The sequence below is a fragment of the Anas acuta genome, chromosome 18 (assembly GCF_963932015.1).
Source record: "Anas acuta chromosome 18, bAnaAcu1.1, whole genome shotgun sequence".
NCBI classification, from domain to species: Eukaryota; Metazoa; Chordata; class Aves; order Anseriformes; family Anatidae; genus Anas; species Anas acuta.
In genome coordinates this window covers 6,400,381-6,428,371 of record NC_088996.1, presented here as the reverse complement: position 1 = coordinate 6,428,371, position 27,991 = coordinate 6,400,381, and the positions used below count along the sequence as shown (strand labels likewise).

General features: G+C 36.6%; 1 protein-coding gene across 2 annotated transcripts in view; it reads right to left on the bottom strand.

Moving 5' to 3' along the window:
* The window catches only part of TBCD (tubulin folding cofactor D), a 128,944-nt gene that overhangs the window by 47,398 nt on the left and 53,555 nt on the right, over window positions 1-27,991 (bottom strand). For both annotated transcript variants that reach the window (XM_068655402.1, XM_068655403.1), the window contains exons 15-22: window positions 25,384-25,540; window positions 16,307-16,364; window positions 11,480-11,509; window positions 7,959-8,044; window positions 4,059-4,139; window positions 3,253-3,326; window positions 2,545-2,662; window positions 1,081-1,141 (exon numbers count right to left, since the gene is read on the bottom strand). In XM_068655402.1, coding sequence (XP_068511503.1) covers window positions 1,081-1,141; window positions 2,545-2,662; window positions 3,253-3,326; window positions 4,059-4,139; window positions 7,959-8,044; window positions 11,480-11,509; window positions 16,307-16,364; window positions 25,384-25,540 — 665 coding nt within the window. The remainder of the gene's footprint in view (window positions 1-1,080; window positions 1,142-2,544; window positions 2,663-3,252; window positions 3,327-4,058; window positions 4,140-7,958; window positions 8,045-11,479; window positions 11,510-16,306; window positions 16,365-25,383; window positions 25,541-27,991) is intronic.

Genomic DNA, 27,991 nt, shown 5'->3' with positions numbered 1-27,991 from the left:
TATCAAATTTAGCTGTAGTAAAACCTGAAAGAATAGATTTCTTAAAAAGAACGAGCTTACATAAAAACTTTGCAGATTAATTATAAACAGACAAGAGCAGAAATTGGAAAATATCATAACAAATTAAGGCCACTGTAACAGAACAGATAGTGCTGATTAAGCTTACAGGCATTTCAACACAAGAAAGTTAAACAAGGACAAAGATGCCTTTTCAACTTGTAGCAGCAGCACAGACTTTAAAAAGCACCAACATACTTAAAGCCTAATGGGTAACTGGTGAAGCCTGACAGCTTTAGTCAGTCAGAACTGAGACTGAGGGACTACAGATACTGCAAAAAAGAGCAGGAGCCTGAATGCTGAAGAACTGTCTGTTCCACAAGGTGAAGAAATGGGAACCAGAATTAAAAACCAACAATATACATTATTTAAGATTAAAGGGACAAGTTCAGCAAATTATCTTTGTATAAGTGTTTTAAATTTTTATGAGCAGGACAAGACTTCATTTGTCCTATCATGAAGACATCCTAGATAAAGACAATGCATCAGCTGAAATCCAGAATGTGACTTTTGAAGTCCATAAACAGGTAAATTACAGATGCAAGGGTTTAGCACTGAAACTATGCTATAAAAACCAAACAAGCAAAACCAACCCCAAAAACAGAATATAAAGGACAGAGAACAAATAGACTGAGTAGATTTCTCCTGAGCATAGTCACATTAAGGGAACAGCCATACCATCTATCTGCAAGGCCGATCAGTATGTATAGAAAGGAAGGGAATAAAAAAACACAAAACACCAGGCAATATTTCAAAAGTGTAACTGATAGAGTAAGTGCCTTAGCTAAGAAGCTGGCAGGACAGAAAGGGACCAAATACAAAATTATTGTGAAGTAAGAGACATGGTCCACAACACTTACCAAAGAATCTCCTATAATGTGTCCAAATTCATATTTGGGAGATTATTTAATTTTGGCAAGTGGAAAAGAAGGGTGGAGAACAACAACTGTCCTAATTACAAATGTTTGTTTAAAAATAATACAACATACCACGTTACAAGATACATTTATACTTCCTACAAACCTCTTGATGGATTTGCTTCAGTCCCTCCAATGATTTTTCATTGAAATAATATGTTACAGATCTGTAAAGGTATACAAAATTTTTAAGAGATTTAAGAGATTAATTTCTTAATCATGCTACAAGTTACTCTTCTTCCATGACTTATTGTATTTTAAATAGAAAAACAATCATTTGACTCCCACACTATTCTCAACAGAAATATTCAGTATTTAATTTTAACGAGTTCAGTAAACATACCAGTAAATTCTTTCCTTACTACGTAGCAAACATAATTAAAAGATTTTTAAAAAGTCATTTATTAATAATACTACAATATACACAAATAGCTATTCTCATTTCAGTTGTACTCCACCACTTCTATATTTTTTCCATTAATATCAAGCATTTCCCACTACTAAAAATGCTCTACATCTTTTTTTGCTAACTTTTCAACTTTATTCACATGCACAAAATATGTTACTTGAAAAGGCAACTCTTAAGATTAACACAAACTCTTTTGTTAGACACTACTGAGAAATATTTCTCACCAAAGTCATAAAAAAAGTATACACTTCATACCTTTCATCTGAATTCCACTCAGTATATATAGCTCGTACAATGACATTGCATTTATTAAATGTCACCCTTCTAGATATATTTGTATGAATGCATTAGAATGTTTTCAGAAGTAAAATAAAAAAAGGTTAGTCACAGTAATTATCCAACTTTTGAAAAAGGACCCAGAAAGTCCATTATAATATATATATATATATATATATATATATATATATACATATCTGTGACTGTTGCAGAACTGTATTTATTTTCAGTAAAGTTTGTATTTTGGGGTCTTATCATCCACTGCCTTGATCTTAAACACCTGCTCATCCCTATTTAAGTCAAGCTAGTATAAAATTCTACCACTAATGTAGATTCTAAATTCTAGTTCTGCAATAATGACTTCCAAACATTTTTCATAAATGATTAATGTGAAAGAAAGTAAACTCATTTCTTTACAACACTAAGGCAAAGACACTGCCAAATAATTTTGTCAATTATTCTGGGTATATCTCTTAACTATAATTCGTGTGTGTGTGTATATACACATCCCTTCCATTCAACAGTGCTATTTAAATCAATCCAAATCAACAAGCTGCTTCTCTAATGCTGAAGATGAAAGACTGTTCCCTCACCAGGAAGCCAAAATACTTCTGGTGAAGGGCTGGTAGTGCAGGGATGGGTTAATCTGTACTGAAACACTATCTTTGAATTCTCCAAGTAAGGCAATAAACGATCTCACTTTCCAAGATGATTTTAGACTTAAACGTAACATCACCAAATAAAATGTGAAGGCTTGATAACCATACAAAAATTCAATGGAAGAGACGTTTAGTAAGATGGGATTTCCATAATTATACTGAGGAAGCTTTCACTATATCAGACATGAAAGGAAAATTTATAGTCAAGATAATCTAGCATTTATACCTATTATTCTCTTCGGCTAGTTTACACAGTGCATGGGTGATCTCAGCACAGGCAAGAATTGCCCCATGGCGTGTGTGCAGATCTGTGCCCACTGATAAAGGTAGCAGTCTTGGCAAAACTGAAAGAGATTAAATAATTATTTTTTTAAACAGAGCATACTGACAGATCGTAGTTCTAAATGTAAACATGTCAGCCTAGAAATAACATTGGAAAACCATTTCTGGAAAGTCAGGCCAATATATTCTCATCATTATGTGAGAAACAAGTTTTAAAAACACAAGTAAATTCTGACAACACATGCTAAACCACACCTAGAAATTTTGTGCATACAACCTAGCTTCCCTGTTTGGCATAAATAAAAAACATTGGCATTGGGTTGGCTGAGCGGTAGAGAAAACGAGGCTTGTAGCCACCTTCATGGAATTTTACTTCAACGTAAACTGCCACTTCCATGCCACTGTCACCTTTCTGACCCTCCCTAGGGAGTCTAGGTAAGATCTGTAATCTGGGTTTCAGCTGCTGTCTTTCAGGCATAATAGAAAGCAGCTAGTACATCCTTGGCACCTTGAGTGGGCCGAGCAAAGGACTGTGAATTCATTCAAGAAACATTTGATTACACACACAACGATCAGAAAGAAATTCTTCTGAAGATGTCAGACTGGACAAGACAAAACAGATTCTATGCAGAACCTGTTATGAGTTACCTACCCACATTTGCCATGTATTCAGGAGCCCGTGGAGTAAGGTTATGCAGAGCCTTAGTTGCAAGTTCTCGAATAACACTGAAGATGTAAAAAAGCATTTTTGGAGTTTTCTTGTTAGCAATTTAGTAGAAGTAATGTGTTAAAAAAAAACAAGGTCAGGAAGGGCCTCCTGCCCACAATCAGAATAAAGACCCTAGCAACATTAACAGATGTGGTATTCTCTGTCCATCCTAACCTTCCCCCCTTAAAAAAAGCCAACAAAACAAAACAACGGGCCAAAGAGACAGCCTACAGCTACCTTTTAGCTATATGAATAGACCTTATTGCTGAAAGAGACAAAGAAAAACATAAGTGTGGATGGTAGAACCTGAGGGCTCGTTCTATACATTGGCAGGGACACTACAGTAAACTATTATTATTTCTCGTGATGCAAACTATTATCAGCACTGATATAATCTCATTTGTGTTATATGTACATGTTTTAATCTTCATGAACATTGAATATGACTAAGCTCTATCTCCATGCATGAAATCTACTTTAATTATGATAATTGTATAGTGCTGGTGTTTACCACTCACATATACTATATACCATATAAACGTGTTTTATTAATCTATTAACAGATTGAGGTCAAAATTCATAAGCACATTTTAAGTGACAATATGCTAGAAGGCATGGATGACGTCAGCTACTACTTGCCTATTCCCCTCAGTCAAACAGTGTTACAAACTCTGTTTTAAATAACACAAGCATCCCATGCAGAAAAGCCAATTCCTGGATGTTAATGTAATTAGACTTTATGAACTTACCTATCCCAGTGGTTAATCTTCATGTTAACTAAATGATCGATCATTGGTTGTGTATACTCAGGAAAACCAGCAATATACACACTGAAAAGAGAAAGATCTATATGATAGAGAATCAACAAGTGTGTGCATTTTAGTACAAGCTACTCCACAGATTAAAATCCTCTGGTTTTAAAGCAAGCAAAAAATTACTTAACCATGCCTTCTCCTTAATGAGACGCAGCTGAATGAAATAAACAATAGTAAATATTTTACAAGTACTGTCAAAAATTTAAATCACTTTTGCAAAAGTCTTTCAGATTCTCTTTAAAAACTGTGATACAAACAAAAAGCTTGACAACAATGAAAAGCAAAAAATAGTCAGTTCCCATTGCTACATTCTACAAAATGGGGAAGTACACACATATAGTAGTAATTTTAGATTGCAGAAATGTGTTAATGTAAAATACACACTGCACAATAAAATTATGTTATAGAAATGTGTTTTATGTTCCCAGAGACAATATTCCAAAAATGAATAATGGTTTTGATTTGATCCTTTTAAAAAATAAACATACAAAACGTCAATTATGACAAAAATATTAATGCTGCAAGGTCAAGACCTAAGATGCAAGGGAACACCGGAAGTAATTAGCTAGGCAGCCTGCATAATTACCTGACTTTACAGACAGATTTGCTTTCCAATCTTCAGAAGCATCAACTATTGAAAGCTAAGGTCAACAGAAGTCTAGTGAAATGTTTTTTAAGTGCATCTGATGTACATTAAATAATCTTGGAAAGCTAAACAACCAGTAGAATGTGTTTGTGTCAAAATGGCGTGCACGAAAGGACAAAATTAAGGACACATAGATTAACTTAACATCACCTTCTCGTATCTTTTGAGTGATTAACCTTGCAACCATAACAGCATTCCATTAATATACATGTGTGTAATTAGAAAAAAAATAAGTAAAAATTAAATGCTGTTGTATGTTAACACACTGATATTTACACAATTCATCAGAAGAATTAGAATCTTTAAATCCACAGTACAACCTCAGTCGTTTGAACACAACACACAAGTGCCACCTGCTACTGCTACGAGACCTGGAGGGGGATTACAGGCAGGCTGCCAGCTGGATTGATGGATTGTTGATGCCAGCAGAGAAATGGTAAAATTCATTGCTCTGTTGTTCCCTTCCCTGTTCTGGGAGAACACGCAAATTCCCTCTGACATAGCAGAAACTCTTCTCTTCATGACAGCTTTTTGGATCTTAGTTTTAGCACCAACCATTCTTTCAAGCCATTTTACTCTGAACTTAGTTGCACAGCTCAAAGTTGGATCTTTTGGACAGTGTTGGTAGTCCACTCCCACTTCCACTTTTAGTTGATAACTGCCTTTAGCTAGAACCTTCAAGTTTTGACCCCAACTGAGTATTTTATACAAATAGGCTTTTATACAATTATAGCCTTCCTGACAATGTTGTTCTTTATTTAGATTAACAAAGTTTCTTTCTGAACTCTACTTTTACACAGCCCAGAACTCCTGAAATCAGTCTCGTTACTCCCAAGTTCATATTAAAATAGGACATAGGCTTCCTCCACTTTCATCCTCAGAAATGGATTAACATATTTACGCTGAATCTTCCAAAGAACAGTCAGCAAAAAGTTTCCAAAGAACAGCAAGTATACAAACTTTGCATAAAATACCTGGACTTGGAAGGTTAAGCAACTACATACATACACATACGTAGTACATGTATCTAAAAACCTATATTCTTGTAGAGAAGCAGTATCGTAAATCATTTAATAACCAAAAAAATATTCAGCTGTAGAAACTGACACATACTTATTGAGCTTTTGCTGCTCAAAGTAGATTCACTAGCACAGACTTTCGAACCTGCACGGTTTCCTTTCATATAGCAGCAAACAGCGTACCAGGATTTTATTTATCTGGGTGGGAAAGAGAAAGCTAAAGATTCTAGATCTGCAATATGAACCTCAAGTAGCTTTTTCCAGCTACATAAACAATTACACCACCTTAAGGCATACCGATCAGAAAGGCTCATTCTTCCTACCACATCATAATGATACATGTTTTCTGTGCAGTCAAATATATGCTTATACACTTTGCTTTGATGTTACTCAGACAAAAATAAGGAAATAATTAAGTATCGACCCAAATAATTACATCCTGCTCGAAAAGCAAAGTGGTGAAGATTTTAACAAGTAATATAATGTATTAGATGACAAATAATTTACAAAGAAGAGTTTGATTAATAACACTGAACATGGTTTCAGGGAATCATGCTACTAACTGTATAAGATTATTTATAAATAATTTGCAAATTTATTCTTCCTGTTACACAACTTGAAGAAAGGCACAAGAAGTAAAGAAAAAAAACAACCTTCAAACATTTTCACTTAGGTAAGTAACACTCCAACAAAACCTCTAGAAATCACAATGAAAGAAGTAATAAATGAAACATTCAAGAGAAAAATTATCACAGCTCTCAAGAAGTATGAGAACATAATTAACTTTCAAACTAAAAACAGAGAATAAAAAACACGTGTGCCAATTTTGAGTATCTTCAATTTTTTTCCTAGTATAGAAAACCAGACTTCCAAAATTTCCATTGACGGTCTACCAATCCAGGGCAGCATTGAATACCAAGCGCCTACATTTCCCCATCTCAGCTCAGTAGGCGGGAGCTCAGGGGAAGAGTGTAGGAGGAGGGTGTGGACCACAGAGGAAAGACAGTAGGTAAAAGGTGAAGATATGCACAGACTGGAATGATTATGCACAAAAGGGACAATAGGGTGGTGGCCAAATTAGTGAAAAATACTCAAGAAGAGAGACAGGCACTCAGTGCAAATTATCTTTAAAAAAACGTTCCTTGGAAGTTATGAAGCTGGTAAAGAAGCATAAGCCTTTTTACTTTGCTATTTCTCTTTCCCAAGAATCTAATCTCTTCAAACCTTTCTAACCTGTTGGCTTCTCAGAGCACCATGCACCATAGGGCTATTTATCTTACGTATCTTAAAATGGTCTGAATCACCTCCTGTAAGTGCCTGTCTCTTTGCATTGACTACAGAGAGAGGCCAGACAACTAGGCTAGACCGTCTGTCTTCAACATACAACTGAAGTTAGAACCCAGCCCTCAGCCTTTTTCATCTTTTCATGAGGAAGTGTAATCTTTTGTTCATTTTAGTCATTCTGTGCGCACAACTTGCCTTTGAATTCCCCTTACTTCAGCTTTATTGTACTTTCAGATGGCTGACCAGCACAGAGCATGGCATTCCAAGAAAAGCCACTGATTTATAATAGCACCACACCAGTACTGGTATTTCCCATGACATTCTGTGCAGAATCCATAATGCAGTGATCAGTTTGTTTTTTCAGAATTGCTGCATACTGTGGTTAGAGTTTCACTGAGCATTCTATGAAAAATACAAGCACTCAAATTAAGGGTCTACAAATTCAACAACCCATATCTGAGTCTAACTGCCATCATAACAGCCTCTCCATTTGCTCCAGCTCTTCAGAAGTCCCTAATCTTATCTAAGCTCAACCAGCCTAGACAGTTTTGTGACACCCACAAATAACGTCTCTTGGCTGCTTCCTCCAGTTTCAGTGCATCTATAAAGTAACAGATCACGTAGACAAGTTGGAGGAACATCACAGTCTCATTTTCACCATGTTTTATATGTAATTAGCAGTTTGATATAGAAACAAGGAAAAACAAGTTTTCATGTATTAGAAAAACAACAATAAACATAATATTGTTTGTATTTATTATGTTTATTGTATTTTATTGTTTATGATTATTGTTTATGTTTACTGTAAGGTCAAACAATCAAACAAATACTTCATTAAATAAAAGAGGTCCCTTATGTTTAGGAAAGCATAAAAAAATAACTTACCTGATAGTCAGATAACAGTTAACTCTGTTACCAACAGCAAAATAATCAGCTGCAGTTAAAATGTCTATGCCATGTGGAAAAGTGCCCTACAAACATTGTAGATAAGAGGAAAAAAAAAACAGAAAATAATATTTTAAAATGTATTTTCTGAATAGACAATGTATTGAAAATAATCCCCTACTACTGTACAACCACTAAAAAAATACAATTTAATTTCTAATTTATAGTAAAATCACTTGCACTAAAGAGATAAAGGATATTATACAGAAGCAGCAAAATGTCTAGCTTCACTTGTGAGTCAATGATAAGCCAAGTAAACAGCAGCAGGTAATAAACTATGCAATAGCTATTTTAACACTTTCAAGTCATAGCCATGTATGTTATTTGTTGATTGCATTATGCATGCACAAAAAAAATCTCTAAAAAGTTTAAATAAATGTAAACGTGTTTTTTGGATTATGCAAAGGAATGAGCTTCTGTTGCAAGTTTTCTGAAATGTAAAATTAGGAATTGGGCACGAAAATATGCATCACATGTAGAATAAATGGGAGCTCATATACTTTTATGTTGCTACTTATACATATATTTTATGATTTATTTGTTAATGAACTAAAGAATTGTTTGTTTTTAAAAAGAGCACTGGCTCCTAGCAAAGTCTGCCACGTTAAATCCTTAAGAAGTATGATGCTTCTGACATCAATGCTCAAAAAATTACGGTTTCAGAAAATTAATTATAATCCTAAGTATGTAATCACCACCTAAGATTTGTCTTTTAAAACATCAATAATATAATAAAATGTCAGAAATTCAGAATTTTGATCGGCTATAACTGACTTAATATAGTACTACGCAGCCTGGCTGTGTTTTGGAATGGAGGAGGCAGCATAGCCACCACAAGCCATAATTAAGTATAAATGGAAAAGAGCCAACTGAAAGACACTATGCTTACTTACAGAAGGGACAATCATATGATATTTAAGCAATAAGGCTATGTGGAAGTACAGGTTCTGGATATGATATAGTTTTGTTTGTTTACAGTTCACTCAGCCCTTCCACATTAGGATACAGCCATGAAAAAATAGTAAAAAATATCTTTACATCTATGCCTGAATAATTAAAGAAGCACACAGCACAAGCAGAAGGAAGGTGTCAGCTGCTGCAGAAGTCTTTTGCTGGGTAGCATACTGCCAACTGTCCAAAAACCAAGGCCTGCAATCTGACTGAACCAAGAAGAGCAGACAGAATATGTACAGCTCATACAAGAGACTACTTGCAAGCCCTAATAACTCAAAGAAGAAACGAATGCACTCTCAAAAAGCCTCATGAAACACCAATTTGGAAAAAAAATGCACAAGAAATACCTAACCACTATTTGTAGCTAAACAAGGTGACATACTGTGAAATATGTAAGAAATGTAAAATGTGAAATGTAAAATATGTAAGAATATGTGATATTGTACATAAGGCAAAATCACAGCTAAACAATTTCAATTCTAGCTTGTACTTGGACCGTGCTCTTTATAACTGGACTGTAAGCATGCCAGTTTCATGCTGTCTCATCACAGGTCAGAGTGCCACAGTGCATGTGTCAGTGAGACAGGAAAATTCCTAAAACCAAGTTCAAGAGTACAGAGGTCATGGCTTTAGAGGTCATGACTTCCATTCCATCAAAATATTTGAAACTTACTTCTCCAATACAAAAGTTCATCTTATTAGAAGAATGGGTTTTTGCCATTATTTATGCTTTATATATATTCTGCAATTTTTTCAGTGTTTTCACTTACATGAAAAGTAATTTACAAGGCTTGTTCTTCTGAGGCCATAAAAGCAAGTTCTCAGATTTAGGTCACGTTGCATTGCAAAGGTGAAGCAGGCAGGAATAAGGAAATAAGCAAGGTCAATTTTTTTCTCCACGTATTTCATATCACCATTGTTACTTCAGATGGAGAGTACGTTTCAGTTCCTTCCAATTCAGAGAAAGGGTGACTCTTTCAACACCTTACATCCAGGTAAAGGACTTTAGAGGGTGTATCCACTGATTAAGTAATCATTTTCCTAGGCAGTAGGGAATAGTTCAGCAAATAAAAACTTCTGAACTTCTACAGGAACTAGCTGGGAGACCGATACTGCTCTTCATGCCATAACTTAATTATCTTACTACTGACTCCTCCTTAGCAGTCCAACATGGTTGCTGAAATTGTGTTTTCAATCAGCATCAAAAAACATGAATTGTGTCAAAGCAGTATTGTTAATTTCCGGTTGTAAACTACCTCTGACCAAGCAATAAAAAGCTCTACGGAACTTTTCCTACATGAAAGCATTTCTAAGCCTACAACACCCAAGAGCCATGTTTCTTCTGGAACTAAAGGCAGAGTAAGGTGTTTACTCCATTCAGTGCCTTATGAAGTGGAATCAGGATGAGTAGTTTTGTGATGACTAACCTCTTTGAGCAGTAACTATAGACCCAGGGAAGAATCAGGCTGGCTTCTACTTATCACAGACCTAGTTGGGTCAGGTCATCAAAAATACCTACCCTCTTCCTCCCGGTCTTCTCGCATCCTTTCTCTGCTATTAACCTCATTCTGTCTAGAAATTCACACACTACTTCAGGACACATTGCTTAATAACCATAGCTTTAAAGGAATAATATCCTGGCTCGTAACAGAGATCTTGAGGAATGATAGCTGGGAAAAGCTAAACATCGCATTTTAACAAAGATGCCTTAAAGAACGTCTTATTGAAATCAAAATTTGCTTGAACCATGCTCTTAACTCTACATGCCTTGCTTTGTCAGAAGAATACACTAGCTGAATTATTTTCCACCCTATAAGTTGTATTTTCAGCTTTATTAATTCCTGAGGAGAAATGAGGAAACTTCGAAATTGAAGCTCTTATCCTATTTGCTTCTCCAGCAAGGTTGCAAATCAAAGTTCTTTGAGCTTTTTAACAACGTAAATGTTGCTAAATTACATAGGAATCTACCACAATACTTTTTTTAAAAAACAGATTCCTTTAAAATTAATGGATTTCTCAGGAGCTTCTAGATGGTAGCATTACGATACAGCAAGCACAACCCAAATACTGGGTTTAAGAATCTTAAGCCTAGCTCATTGTCTTATCACCAAACCACAGCAAAGATTGTGCAGCACACTTCAGCTCTTCCACTTGTTTAAAACTGGAATGCCAGTGGGACTAAAGAATAACCCAAACTTGTGCTTTTCCTGCTTTAAGAGCATTGCAACTTGGAAGGTGTAGAATGGCTGCGAATTTTGCTTCTCCAAATGACTTACAATTACCAGATAGCCCATCTTCTTCCAAAACCAGAATACTAAAATAAAACTCACATCTCGGGAAACTGTTGCGCGAGAACCTGCTTACTGGTAGTGAAAATACATATTTTGTAACATTCTCCTACTCATCTTCTCTGAAGCCACAGCGTCTAATTTTGATTTGAGGTACTACACGTTTACACTCATCTCCAGAGCACACTCATGAATGAAGATTCAGGAAAGTTACCGTACCTGTCTCCCAACATTCTCCTGGAAGGCAGCCTGAAGAACAGAGAACAAACATACCAAAACGAGTCAGGTTTGCTTTTTGATAAACACCAGATGAATTCAAAACACACAACAATATAAATGACCCATGGCTTTTCTTTTTTAAATAAAGTAAGCTTTGTTAATAGAACAAGCCCACAGGGCTTTTTTGTTTCTGCGTCTCTGTGCTCTAGTGTTCTTAAAGCTGCATGTTGCATGACAGCAGTTTAAGAATGCAAGTTTATTAAACTAGTCACACCCAGAAGAGTGCTTTTGACTACTGACACAAGGCTTTGCACTAGAGTTGAAAGTCAATACTTGGAGACAACAGAAATTGAGACAGTTTGCTTTTGCCTGACTACTGCAACATCACTGGCTTATAGTAGGCCAAGTCTGATTTTTGTTCAGTGCAAACTTCAGACAAATATCAAGAACAAGTATTTGAAACATACAATTTGAAACTACATTGAAACAGTAAAGGTACAAAATCTGAAGGCAAAATTCATGTATGTTTCTCGTGTTTTCAATGAAAGAAACTAAAAATCTTCCAAACTGCAATGCGACCATAAAGTTAATCTCTCTACCTGTACTGTATATAGAATAAAATCTACTCCATACTCCTTACTAGGCCCTGAAATTTCTCTCAAAAAGTCTCCATTTATTTTTTCTCTAAAGAAATTATAATCATAAGTACAAATAAAAACTTCTCTAAATTTTAACTCTTTTCAGAGACTAGTTTCCATCATTATCTGGACACTTCTCTTTTGTAATGTCCCTCCATCAGTGAACACAAATCTCCAGGAAGGAATAGCATTTACCACCTGACAACTGATATTTAATATACAGGGGTACGTTGAAGTCCCAATCTCTACTGAAAATGTTACAAGAACTTCAACAGACAAGAGTTTCTGTATTTCCTACATAAATACGACGCATGTGGTAATCCACCTGCAAAAACAACAGGTTAAGCTCACCAAGGTATCGTATTCTACATATGGAGCAAGCACTCAGAACACAGGTGAAGCAAGGCCTAATGAAGCCAGTCTCCCACTGTACTTCTGAGGTTACGTCTGCTTAGGATAATGACTGCAGTTCCTGTAGACTTGCCCAGGCTAGCTCAGCTCCTTCTCGCAGTGCATCCATTGCAGGACAACCAACGCAGGCCAACTCAGCTGCTTATCCACCTTGCAGGCAGGTTTAGGAGCCCACCTTAGTTTGTGCGGTGTGGTGCCGTAGCCATGCTGCCAGCACTGCCCCCAAGGTAGCTGGTTTAGGATTACCTCAGGTAGAGACTATCCTCCGCAGCAACTGAAGCGTAGATACACCCTTGGGCAACATGTAAAGCAGCCTTCCAGAACAGGACCGCGAGCTGCAGCAATGCCCTAGACTTCATCATCATTGTACTTTCTTTTAAAAACATACTGCTCAAACGTGCATTACTGATACAAAATGTAAAAAGATTTTTTTTTCTGTTGTTAAGATCAGAAACTTTACTATCCAAAGAATGTAATTCTTGTCTCAAGTTTTCTTCTACTTGAAATATATCTGTAGGCCCAGGTCTAAAATATACTGTGGCAAAATCATTGTAAAAAGATCTGTAAGGGCCTATATATGACATAGAAGGAAAACAGCTACAGTTCATATACATTTCATTGAGTTTTTTACTTAATACAGGAATTTTAAAATTCCATTGCTAAATCACCATTTCATTTTCTAACTCATTTAGAAAGGTGATCATGAAGGTGGAGAAGATACAAGTCCAGCAGCATGGTAGAAATAGTTCACATCATCTGATTTATTTTAAACATCTAATTTAGATGTTGGCTTACACCTAATTGCATAGTTTATCTATTAAAAAAATACAACTCGCTTATGAAACCAGATAAATATTTATAAGGCAACGCTAATATCAATTTCAATTTAGTAGCCCTTGAAAAAAGTTTTCAGTTTGTTCCCACAAAAATTGAAGAAGTACTAAAACATTGTATAAGTCATGATTTTAAAAAGTATCAACCAACCATGTGTAAAGAAAACCCTCTCTTTAACATGTCAGAACAGAATACAGCCCTATCCAAGGTCTCTTATTCATGTGATCATTCTTTATAATGATTATTCATGAAAGAGTTGCAAGAGTCAGCTCAGAATGCGTTTAGAGCTTCAAAAGAACAGTCTTGTTTTATTCTCCCTAACCTCGGGGTTCAAAATATCTCTATATGCTATTGTGTTTTATTGGTGCTCCGCATTATAATACATCACATATTGTAATAGATGGAAAATCTAGTAAAACATGTTGTTTATTTAAACATGCATTTAACTGTAGTAATGATTGGGAATAATTAGGACTCCCAGGTATTTTTCTTCAAAATTGTAGTAATGCCTGGCAAACAAAGTATTTATTTGCCTGACTTTCTAAAATGAGTAAAGAGATTTTAATACTTGCATAACTATCCATCAAAACAATCCCAATCTCCCAAACTTTGTCCAGCTCTAAATTATAATGTACTAATGGGGAGAAAAAACAAAAACAAAAAAAACGAAACACTTATTGACTGAAGATAATCAAATTACAGAATGCTTGATATCCTGGCTTAAACTACAACAAGAAAGTGACAAAATGTCTGTAGTATGTTGTACTCACTTGAAATACAAACACAATCTTCATTAAGCTTATAGCATTTGTATATGGTTTAGCACCATATTTCATGGTCAAACTATCAGTTTATGTTTAAACACAGAATCCTAATGAAGACTACTGCAACTAAAAGTAAGCAGTACTCCTGCACTGGGAATCATGTTAGAAGTATCTTCTTTATACACATTACCCACTGACTCCTACAATTCCTATAGAGCAAATACAGTAATTTACTTTTTACCATCTACGCTGTTACACTGCTCTCTGCTGCTGTGGCCTCACCTTGAGTCTTGTGTGTAGTTTTGGGCATTACAGTAAAAGGACATAAAACTAATTAGAGAGCATTTAAAGGAGGGCTACAAAGATGGTGAAGGATATAGAGTGGACGATGTGTGAGGAGCGGCTGAGGTCCCTTGGTTTGTTGAGCCTGGAGCAGAGCAGGCCGAGGGGAGGCCTCATGGCGGCCTGCAGCTCCCTCACGAGGGGAGCTGGGGGGGGGGGGGGGGGGGGGGGGGGGGGTCAGGCGCTGAGCTCTGCTCTCTGGGGACAGTGCCAGGACCCGAGGGAACGGCATGGAGCTGGGACAGGGGAGGGTCGGGCTGGTGGTTAGAGAAAGGTTCTGCACCCAGAGGTGGTCGGGCACTGGGACAGGCTCCCTAGGGCAGTGGCCACAGCACCAAGCCTGACAGAATTCAAGTAGTGTTTGGACAACGCTCACAGATGTAGGGGTTGGTATCTGGGTGGTCCTGTGTGGAGCCAGGAGGAGGACTTGATGGTCCTTGTGGACCCCTTCCAACTCAGGTTATTCCGCGATTCTATTATTCTACATTCCTTTATAGTTTGCACGGTTCTTAGGGAAGGCAAAGCTACCTTTGTTTTTCTGTGAGGATTTTATTTGAATAAAGTAACTTAAATTAGCCAGGAATGGTAAATTCTACAGTTTCTATAATTTAGGAGTTGAAGCCTGGGGGGAAGTAGCACTACTGTTACTCTGCAGTTGTACATTATGCAAAGGATATACATGTATCAGTACTCAGTGACCTACAGCATCTTAGCTTCCATGCTTTGGTTTTAACCTATTTAGACAAGATGATGCCTGATATGATTACACAAGAACTGACTCATTTCCCTAGCAACTGTGCTGCTCCTTCATTCAACAACTTAAACTCTCAAGCAGGGGTGTGGCTAGAAAAAATAAGGATGCTGTCCAGGTATCCCTGATTTTTTATTTTTTTTTAGAAAGGAATTCATAGGGAAGTTTGTTTTTTAGGAATATGGACACTTGTGCCTTTGACCAGCATTGTTTGCCCCTGTGTTTGCTTCATAGGAGCAGCTACAAGTACAGTTACAAGGTTCTTTCTTTCAATTTGTGTTTTCTGTGTTTTTGTGTTTTTTTTTAAATCTGTTATACAGACAATTTTTCTTTTTACTTTTTTTCTTTAGAAAGCTAATGCAATACATACAACATTGACTTACAGCTTCAAAGATGAGATGTTACTTCTTTCAGTCTTTCAACTATAACCTATCTTCCAATAATCCCTTTCTCTTGAGAAGAATTATGCAATTTTTCAGTTTTCAACAGCACAAGTATTTTCTACACAGTGATCTCACTTTGGTTTCAGTCCTATTAACCAGATAATGGTATCTGCTTAAGAGGTGTATCACTTCCTTTAACAAAATTCTCTGTCCTACGAAAGAGTTCTGTAAAATAACTGAAAACATTTTGAAGGTTAGTTTGAAGGAGAAAGATTATTCTAGAATTTTGCAGCTTTATAGATGTAGCAACAGGGGATGAACAATTAGAGAAATATAACCTCATAAAACATACCACCTTGGTGACTTTCTTAAGATACAGAGTCTGTATATTACTAAACCTTTTGTCACACTACGACTAGAAAACACCAAGTAACTCTTTCTTAAATACTTTATGTTATCCAACATGACAAAAATACAGCAGACTGTATTGTAAATTGTGTCCATAAATCAAGATATGAAACTGTGGATTACATAATTTAGAATCTAAATTCACATCATAATTCGAAGGATTTAATAAAACACTTGTCTGCTCACTGCACACACATATATTGCTTATAACTGTAGTCTCAGATGAACATGCTACAAATTATGAAATTAAAAAACAAAACCGAAAAATAAACACAGGCTAGGATGTGGTAACTTACAGAAGCAGCTCTTCTGCAATTAACATCACGATCAAATACTGCAGCAATAACCAACGCACTGAGGAAATAAAATATTGATTATAACTACCAAAAATACAAGAAGAAACATGCAATATCATTTCATTATTTAGGATTCCAAGCAAAACATTCAAAATATTCTCTAACTAGCTTATTTTTTTTAAATATAATTCTAAAGTAAAATTTGTGTTGAAACAACCATGTACTTCCTTGTTTCTGTAGTTTGTGGACATTTCCATGGCATAAACAGACAACTGTCATCCTACTATAGCAAAACAGTTTAAGGAATATACAAATACATTTAACTACATAAGAAGGTTTTATATTTTAAATATAGCACGAGTACAAACTTGGACATATCTAACATCTCAAATGCGAGACAGTGCAACTTTAAATTAAAACTTGGAAATACAGTTTCTCAATAGCCAAATACACAGTAAGTCTTAGGTAAGGCTTAAGTAAAACTAAAAGTTAAGCAACGGAAGCTTTCAGCTATCTGTACAAGCATGATCACATGATTTAAGTAACAAAAAATCAGTAAACAGTATGTAAATTCTGTTTAAAAAGTGACACTTTAGGATAAATTCAAAAACTTCTTTGCAAAAGTTTATCTGTAGATATACAGGTATGATTATACAAAGATACTACTTTGTGAATGAAATCTGACAACCCTCCACAGTTCAATTCTTTTTACTGCAACAGAACCACATTTAAAAACCTGCAACAGAACACAACAGAGAGAATATATCCCAGGACATGAAGTCTACAGCTTTAGAAATCCACCTCCAGCATTCAATTAACTTCAGTGACAAATAAATATCACTTCAGGAGAATCACTTAAGCAGAAAATTATTCCTTTCAAACTCTGAAACTCTTCATTACATTATTTATTGACTCCAGGCAAAACAGGAAATAAATACTGGCTGAAAAGTAATTCCAATGTAGGTTTGCTTTAGCATAAAGATATTAATTACACTGATAATATCAAACTTCCCTGGGTAATGGCTATCAGTTTCCTTACTGGGCAGGAACTATGTTCTTAAAATTCACTGAAATGCATAAACTGAATTTACAGAGGCAGCAGTGATTACCTCCATTAAGGGAAACAAGAGACAGAAAGAAGGAATGAAATAGAAAATAAAACACAATAAATGCAACATTTTACTACAGAGGTGTAAAAATTGTTCTAAAGACAGTCAATCCTTTCTTATTGCTACTTGCATGAACAATTCCTTTCCCTGCCAGAAAGGCATCAAGCAATTACAAGACAAAAGGAGGTCATCCATGTGATAGCAACTTGAAGAGCAAACGTTTATGAGGCATTCCATTAGAAAGAAGCTTACATGGCTAATTGTAGAAAGAGTGCTGGGTCAAACATTATCTTCATACCTTAATCTGCTTCTCTGGCATACAGATAAACTTACAAATCTTTTTATAGGAACATTTCGGAAGGATTTCACTTTAATTATAGAACGCTCAAAACTAAGGAACTGCCTAGAAACGATCCAGGAAGGCAAAAAGAAGCAATTTTCTGCTGGACGTTTCCAATTATATGGACTATATGATAAAATATGATTTTGTCTGTTATGCAGAAGTTCAATATTGTTCTATTCTGAGTAAATAAAACCAAAAAACTCATCAAGCCAGGAATCATCTGCTCAACTCATCTGCTTGCACTCAGCAAGCAGAGTGCTGCCTGTACTATGTCAAAGGTAGCCTGATGTTAAGTGTTGCAGAGTATTTCAGAAGAGCTTTGCTGGGTCAGATTGAAATTCTTCCAGGTCATTGTTTTGTCTCCAGTGGTAGTGAAAAGGGACACTTCGGGCTGAGTGTAAGCACTTACATGTTAAATATTAATATGCTAATTTTAAAAGCTATGTAAGTCTTTCCAAATTTCAAACGTTAAAAGTTTGTCACTGGAGAATAAATACTGCTCCTTACACTTCGTATTTACACTTAAAATCTGGTTTATTAAATATGATGAAAAACAGTTTCAGATTGTTATATACAACATGAGTTTCTGACTGATGTTTCTGCTTATAATTAAACAGTACTTTTTATTTTTTCTTATTCTGTTACCTCAAGAAAAACTTGTATAGGTAAAACCAGCAAAACAACATACTGTCTATGCGATGCCACCTGAGCTATTCAGTGTGGCGACTGAATAACATGTTTAAGAAAAAAAACACACACACTCACACACACAAAAAAAAAAACAAAAACAGGAATTTTGTCATTACCACCCAGCCTGATTATATTCATAAATCATACTGTAGTCATTGTTTTATGTTAATCCTTTCAGTAAAAGTATTTTAAACTTATTGAACTACATGAATAATTTTTTCAAGTTAATTCATATTTTAAAATGCAGGCACAGTCTGCTGCAACACATGGATTAGCAAGGAAAGCAACATGCCTAAGATGAAACATGTTAAAGGTGTCTTCACCTGTCTGCTTTGTCGTGGGAGTTTATGTGATACTCCACCAGGATTTCCTAACATAAAGAAACTGTTTATGTCAAACAAAGTGGGATATTTTTTAAGCTAGTTGAAGAATCATGTCTTGACTTGTCTGAAATATACCACACCTGACTACTAACAGGTAGAGCAAAGAGTGGTTTTGCATCTCGCAGTCTCTATGAAACACCTTTTGTAGTTCCTTGAGGTATATTTAGCCTGTAAGCACCACAAGCTACTAAGGGTACAATAAGCACACAAGCAGATTTTAAAAAGCAAGCTGCAATTCTATCAGTCTACTGATCATTCTTGCTTTTTTCCTGCTCCCTTCCATTTACCCCATGTACTCACTTAACTGGCTTCAGGGAAAGTTAACAGGACTCAGAGCAGGTTACCAGCTCACTTCTTTAGCCCGACGCTGATTTCACTTCCTTCTCCCAACAAGCCAGAAATAATCAGAGAGCAGAGGCCAGCCAGGTGATGGGCATCAGCACACAGAAATATCAGGTTTCCCTCTGCTTATATGTACTGGGTGAACCACCAAAGTAAGTCTGAATTTCCTTTATCGCCTGTGACAGGTACACTATACTCACAAGCAGCTTATACTATTGCTAACCTCTGAGAGTTTACTGCTATTAATTCAAACATACCACCCTGAAGCTGTGGGAAGAGAAAAAATAAACTCTCAAGCCTCTTGCCAATTTGGCACAAAAACAGAATTCCCTTCCTGAACTCAAAAAAGGGAAAAGTCTGACTTGTAACATCACAGAAAACTCTCTTCCTTACTAATAGCATTAGGGGAGGGATGGCTTAACAATCATCACAAGTGAAATGGTTTTGAACAATCACAGCAAGTTAAAAAGAGGAGGAGAGACCAGCATCAGAGAGGAGTCTGCTGAGAGCTGCTGTTGCAAACAGCCTTCTCATACCTCTTTAGCTGTACCAGTACCCCAGTTGTGGCTACCTGGTGAACTGGATGATGAAAACAGACCTAGGCTCAACTATACATTTATTTATTTTTAATCAGAGAAGCTCCCCATTCACTTTATCACTTCTGGCTGTGTTTTCCTCAATTACAGGAGCAACAGAGATGAAGCATGCAAAAGTGGCTGCTTCAGCCAGCATTAGTAGGGGAAAAAGCCCTTCAGACCAGTCTCAGGTTTAATTTCTTCTGTTTAGATAGGCAAGGAGAAAATAGAAGAAAATGATAAACACAGTGACCAGTCCCATTTTTGCACTGCACACTTGCAGTCCCTTCTAACCCAACTACTTTCTGCTAGCCACTCAAACTCCCCACTGCTGAATCCAGAGTTACGCAGTCTTTTTAGCATGTTGTTGTTACACACATAAACGTCAGCATCTTCAGCGTGTTACTTCAATCCCAAAGTTTTGGAGTAAAACATTGGAAGTAAAATAAATACACATGTAGAAGAGAGCAATAAAGAAAACGCTCAGTTAAAAAGCCATATGATGCCCCTGCAGGAAATAAGTTTACACAAGTGCAAGATGCAGTAGGCGCAGAGTAGGCTCTCCTCTGAAGGCAACATTCACATACATGAAAGAAAAAGCTATTCTTAATATTTCATCATGGTACAAGATGTAGCTCAAAGCAATGCTTCAGATTTCCCCAATTCTGCAGGACAATCTTGCCCTGGGGCAAGCTACATCATTTATCCATAGCCACACCTTCCTTTTTTTTTCCCTCTTCAAAAACAACACACCACCGCAGGGAAGGCAAAGCTGCCTGTACTCCTACACTGTATGCACGTATTCAGATCCCTCTAAATAATGATCTATTTATTGATTACCTAACTAAACCATCAAATGATAAATAAAACTATATTCTGACCATGCAATAGTTTCATATAATTATGATAGGCAGCAACAACTTAATTTCTAATTGTATAATAGAGCAAAAGTACATTTTCCTCTTCAGTTTTTGTTTAGGTTTTAAACAAAACAGCTCTGCTTCTTAGTGTGCACCTGCCACTTTACAGACAATAATTTCCACACCCAAGGGGGCAGGAATCAAATTACCTACATTTCCAAGTTATTAAATTATATTTAACTTTCCTCATAGGTAAGCTTAAAAAGAGTGCATGCATGTGCAGACTGGGAGAGGAAAAAAATCTCAGTCAAGCAGTGCTTTTAGAAAGATATGCCTGAATAGCAACTTCAGTATGTGCAAGTATTTCAAAATGTAGTAAGCTGATCCTGCATTAAAAGTGAAGTTTCATCTACTTTGCCAAGAATCTTCTTTTTGTGGTCTTGAAGCTTGAATACATCATGCAAGGTTTTAGAAACCAGTTTAACTGGACTTCTAAAAAAATAAACAAATGTTAGTAAGCGTATCTTGTTGAAATATGGATAGGGAAAAATACCAACAGATACGTAAAAATTAAAATTCTCAGGCAAGTATTTCGAATAAGCATCCTCTGTCAATTTTTTTTCTTAATAAGAACGGTAAGAAGAGTGGTCACTGTTTAACCGTTTTACCCACTCAACACCATCTAGTTACCACCAGTTTTTCAGTGCACTTGCTCTACTACGATGCCCACCTTGTCTCTTGACTCTGAGCATTCTTACCAGGCAACCAGCTACTCACGCTCCAAGCTCAGCATTATCTCCAGCCAGTTCAACAGCACTGCTAAAGACTGTGAAGGATAAACCATTCACAATTTCTAGCACCATGACAACGCAAACAGTTCAGGATCTCAATCACTTATTACATCTTTTTAACGAGGTAGTAGCTTTCTTTCCAGGTAAATAATATATTATTTTTCTCTAAGAAACTAATAGTTTGTATTCTCATATAGGCAGATATTTTTGCTGTGTAATTCAGCTCACAAGGGATATCATGTACTTTGTTTCAAGATGCTGAGTTCTGCATTTTTTTTAAGGGTAGCAACAATTTGCTTGTGGCTAGAAGTATGACTCTTCTTTAAGTAAAACAGTGACACACCTAAGGCTAGATTTAAAAAAAAGAGCTGTATGTAATTATTGGCTTGCTGACACAATAGGTGAAACTGTGTGTCATACCCTATTTGAATATTTTTTTTCTACTGTTTCTCTTTGCAGTGGCAATTCTACCTTCAAGAGCTGATTGTGTTAAGAAAAGGTACAGCCAACATAACTACAAAGATTTTTAAGCAGAGCCTTACTATAGCACTAATACTGGCTAAAGTATTATGCAGCTTTGTTATAGAACTAAACATGTATAAATCACAACACTTTACGACTGAAAATAATAAATTTTCAGTTCCCCCCCAGCTGTCTACCCTCCATTTCATTCCACTCCACCAACTTAGTCGAGACAGGTGAAGTTGCAGCTGGCAAAGCCACAGTGGTAACTTGTATTACTTTTGGTAGAAGACACCAGTTATTTACACCTGATGTCTTCCAAAATATATAAAAAAAAAAAAAATTGTTTCCAGAACACACTGAAAGCTAAAAGACAGGAGCATCTTCAGAACCACAGAGCTCTTCATAATTGTGCAAAAGCTTTGTAACAGTAAAACAAAGTACCACAAATCATGTAAAATCAAAATAGTCAGCTTGCACCTACATATGGAGAATAACATTGATTTGTATTGTGGTAGGGTAAAAGAAGTAAAAGAAATATATTGCTCTAAGCATTATGAATGGAAGAAAAATCTGAAAAATGGAAGAACAGAACAGAATGCTGATAAACTGAATGTTTCTAAATTTGCACTTTGGCTTTAAAGCTTCTCTTGGAACAAGCTTGCCAGACCTTTAAACAAACCTTCAAGTTGTTCAACTAAGAGGATGGAAACAGAGGATTTACTTCCACAGGGCTGCTGACCAAATCTACAAAAAACACTAGCTTTGAACAAGACCTTACTATTGGATTGCCACACTCTTCCTGATGTTTTGCTTGCAGCCTGAATATAAATGTATTCCTGCTGGTTTAAAGATAGCAGTAACTAACTTTGCATAGCCCTTAACACCCTCTTAGAAGTATTTGGTAACATTCTACTCATCCTGTCACTATGTCTTCATTGCTACCATCGTTTGTGCTGGTTTGATTAAAAAAAGAGCCAGCTAGAATAAAAAAAAAGAAACACAACCTAAAATACAATCACTGTTTCACTGTGCAAACATATCTTTAGGTACTTTTATATTAATAATTTACAATAAAATCAACTGGAAGACTATTTAAACATGACCATTGAAAATAAAATATTTCCTTAATAACTTACTAGGGCAAGCATCACTCACTACTTCTATCATGCTTATAACTGAATCAGGCATTTCCTAAAGTCCCAATTCTCTTTCTGAAAATCATCCAGCAGCTGTAGATGGCCTCACATTCCAGAACAGCTTGGTGTTACAAGACTCCTCTCCTTGAGTCTCTAGACTGTTGTGGATGAAACATGACGAAAATAGCATGAAAATGCTTTACCAGAAACACAACGCTAAGAACCTTAGCATTTTTTCCACCTGTTTACTTTGTAGAAAAAATAGCATTAAAAAAGAAGGCAGAAAAACAGCATTCAGCCTCAAGAATGTGACAGCAGATTCTTAGACAGAAAGATTTTATCAAGGCCTCAAAAAATGCCATGAGCAAGTACCACACAGGTAGAAGACACTGCCCTGTGACCCTTCGTGAAAGGGTCAGTATAGGAAAGTGAGGATACAAGGATGAAAAACAGCAAAGACCAGAAAGGGGAGGACACACTAGGCTCAAGGAATAAAAATGGATATGTAGGGTCTACAGACTGTCCCAAGGAACTTTCAAAACTGGCTTAAAGAAGAAGGAACAAGACATTCGAGGTGCTTGAGTGGGTCCAGAGAAGGGCGACGAAGCTGGTGAGGGGCCTGGAGAACAAGTCCTACAAGGAGTGGCTGAGGGAGCTGGGCTTGTTCAGCCTGGAGAAAAGGAGGCTTAGGGGCGACCTTATTGCTCTCTACAGGTACCTTAAAGGAGGCTCTAGTGAGGTGGGGGTTGGCCTGTTCTCCCACGTGACTGGTGACAGGACGAGGGGGAATGGGCTTAGGTTGCTCCAGGGGAGCTTTAGGTTGGATCTTAGGAAGAACTTCTTTACCGAAAGGGTTGTTAGGCACTGGAACAGGCTGCCCAGGGAAGTGGTGGAGTCACCATCCCTGGAAGTCTTTAAAAGACGTTTAGATGTAGAGCTTAGGGATATGGTTTAGTGGAAGACTGTTAGTGTTAGGTCAGAGGTTGGACTCGATGATCTTGAGGTCTCTTCCAACCTAGAAATTCTGTGATTCTGTGATTTTCTTTGGGCATCTGCTGAGCTAAGTAAGCAGTGCTGCATTTCCAAACAAGGCTGTTTGGGTGTGATTGGAATAGTTCTGCCAGCAGTCTGGAAGCAAGGCAGCACTAGAACTAGGATTAGGTTTCTGGGACCTATAAATATATAGTTCCTATATATATTTGAAAGTAATACTAAATGACTACTGATTAAAAATCTGCCAGTGGAGACAAAGATGCCTGAGTTGCTGATATGAGAGCACACTAGAAGTCTGCCAAGAAACTGAGAAGCTACCTGTGTTTACAGTGCAAATCACCCATTAAAGACACCTTGAAATGTCAGCAAATATGCTGCCAACAAAAAGACTACCTACTGAAGAGAGAATCCCACAAGACAAGCAAAAAGAGGAGGAAAAGCAAGAGAAGAAAGAAGGAAAAAAGGAAAAGGTAAAACCAGTTTCTAGCTGCAGAAATATCCTTAGTGTTGGGGGAACCAGCACCAAGTTCTAGTCCACCATTACAGTATGACAGATGTTGACTGAGGTACTTTCTGAAAGTCTGACTTCTAAGAGTCTTGAAACAGAAAGAACAGGCTGAAAAAGAAGTACTTGCATATTTCCCCTTTCAACTAAAAGTAGTTTTGTCAAAGTAGTCATTCTAGACTGTGGTACTCTATGAAAACAAAATATAACAAAAGAGAAAATAGTTCTGTCATGTATTTGCTAAATTTAGCTAGAACCTGCTAAGAGCTATAATAAAAATGCTTTTTCAGAAGTGATATATTACTAAAAATTCAAAATCACCACATAGAGTTCAAGTTGTTACCACTTTTATAAACTGGAATTGATTTAATTTTAAAAGTATTCTTTACTCAAAATAAACTTCGATCTTCAACATTTCAGAAGGAAAACTACAACCCATACAGAAGCATCTGGAAGTTCTGAAATGGGTTTTTAGGAGATCTGAAGTCTAGTTTATTCCTTTAGACCTAGATCAGCTCAACTTGCAAGTCAATATGACATGCTATGTTCTTTGCACCGTACAATCTGATAAAGTACCATAACTCCTGGATCATTAGAAACAAGTGTGCATCTGAAAAAGTAAGAAGTAACTTCTGTAAGTTTTCTCTTCTCCTTTTCTCTTCTACTTTGACCCCATAAAGCAGCTCTGAAACTTCAGAGAGAGAGAGTGTGTGTGTCAAATATCTAATTTTAAATGTCTTAAAGAAAGGGCATTACTCTCCCACATCATTAACTTTTAGAGGATACAGCATGAGACTACTAAATTAATTTCTAGTTCCTCCTTAGTTTTGAACAGATTTTTAAAATTAACTGTACTTGGCTCAGTTTCTTATCGCAGCAGCTTACCTTGAAATCTGGTTAATAAATGGAATAAGTTCTGAGGGATCATAAGCACGAGCAAAGGCCCAGCACACATAGCACGCTGCATCTCTCACGTTGGAACCCACGCTGCATGATCCCCTCTTCTCATCATATGTCAGAGCTTTCAAAATGACAGGAACCACTGTGAAATGGAAAAGGGAACAAAAGCAACAATTAGGACCGTACATTGAACCAGACGAAAGGTATGAGAGTGATCATTAAAGAAAAGACACAGGGTGAGCTGTGTGTGTTCTGAAAGAAAAAAAAAAGAAAGAAAAAAAGCATGGCTCTTAGTATCTGCTAAATTGACTAGAAAGAAAAATTTTAATTTTAATACACCATTTTGTTTCTTTGCCAGTAGCCATTTACTTTTTATTCCAATCCCATATAGTTCAATGAGGATTAAAGCAACAGGGTTCCATATGAAATTACACCTTAATTCTACAGCATGTTATTCAAAAAAGTCTCCCAATTCCACCAGAGAGTTACTATCATGATAAAAACTTGACGTTCTGTAGTCCCAATATGCTGCTAAAGATAAAAATGCAATACAAATATGAGCAGGTTTATTTCTGTTTTTCCTCCCAAGTAAAGGGAGAATTGAGTAGTAGACTCTAGAAAATGCTAGAAATCTAGAATTGCCTCACAGAGAATGCTTTTTAGCAACAGCCTTGTGCTTGGGAATTTCCCTTAAGAGAATTAGAGTAACCACTGATTATTTTAACAAAGGTTTATAAATATATTATACATGAGTATCAATACCAAGCCTTGTCCGGTCACAGCTGCAATGGAAAACAAGTATCTGCATCCATATACCCTCATTTGCCTGTAGAAGGATTTGACTAAGTAAAATTGCTAAGTATTTGAAATGTTGACTCCTCTTATAAAGTAAACCTTTTAGGCCCACTATTTTTCAAGTGTATCTTTGTTTATTTAAGGAAGACTGATAACATTTATTACTCAGCAATACATGTTTAGAAGTCAATTTAGAGCCCAAGTAATTTTCGTAGGGTCAGGTAATTTTAGAGTCAAAATTTTTAAATGTCAAAGTGTTAAACTACTGGGCTACAAATGGTACCGTAACAACAGCATCTATCGCTAAAAAAAATGCTTCCTAATAAATACAGTATTGTAACTAGCATAAAAGACTCAGTACTCATCTATGATTAGCCACCATTTATCACAGCACAAGTCCTACCTTGACAAATACTTGTGATTAACAATGCCTGTGAATCATCAATACATCAATCTTGAAAGGGACTTAAGTACACTCTTTGCTTACTCCTAAATCAAAGTGACAAGTTCACCGTTGCTCTTTCGTTAAGCAACTTGTGATATATGATTCTGTGCAGAGCTGTCGAGCAACTTCAGTGCAGTGTTTTAAGTTCAAATCTCTCAGCATTGCCACAGCACACAGAGCACAAGGACAGAATTTGCATAAAACTGCAATGCCACCTAGAAATGCAAACAGGTGGGCTTTGCTCTTGTTTCTGCTTCCACACCCAAAACAAGATTTAACAGAATCCCAGACTAGAAAAGGTCCACTCTGAGAATCTAGCAGCTTTTAAAAATTAACATGTCCATTAATGTTTCCAGCAACGATTTAATGGATAACCTGAGTGACTTCAGATAGAAGAAAAGGCCTACAAGCCATCAACCCTGGTATAACACATCTCTGTGCCACATTTTGTTGAGGAAGCCCCAGACAGGATGCTGTCACACAGCGTAAGCCCAGACCAAGCACTGGAAACAAATGACAGTTTTCTTTTCTTGTCTTTCTTTAGTTTTAAATCATATTGGGGGAAATAAGAGAAAATAGGGTAGTAAAACAGAAGATCAATGAAAATCCTAGAACCTTACCACAAAGGTATTATAACATAGGTACTGTGATTATAAACAACAAAAATAAGGTTGCGAAACCAAGCAGAGGGAAAACTTCACTTTCATGCTTGTAGGTCCATCAAAACTCTACAAGTCAAATTTTTCTACAGATAAGGAGAGCTTCCGAAAACTTGAAGAAGAATTCTCTTTGCAGTTCTAGCAACACACACTGCGGCAGTTTAACAATTACTGTATGTATGCAAGGCTCCCTGGAGGGCTTCCTCCTGGTATCTGAAAATCCAGAAATACCATTTGAATATTTCTCTCTCTCTTGAGATGGCAAATCCTTGGTAAGTAAATAATGCCAGTAAAAACAACAGCCTTTAGGAGAGAGGCAAAAAAAAAAAAAAAAAAAAAGCGATTTGTTTTGAATTTCTTTATAGTATCAAATTTATCAAACACATCTTTATTCCTTAGAAAAGGCTTGTCACAAGATGATCCCATTGTCCCACTGAACAAGGGTTGAATTTCACTAGCAAACTGTGCCTAGATATACTTGAGCAGACAGGAGGGGCTACTTGAGCAGAGGAGGGCTACGAAGATGGTGAAAGGCCTGGAGGGGAAGACGTACGAGGAACGGCTGAGGGCACTGGGCCTGTTCAGCCTGGAGAAGAGGAGGCTGAGGGGAGACCTCATCGCAGTCTACAACTTCCTCGTAAGGGGGTGTCGAGAGGCAGGAGACCTTTTCTCCATTAACACCAGTGACAGGACC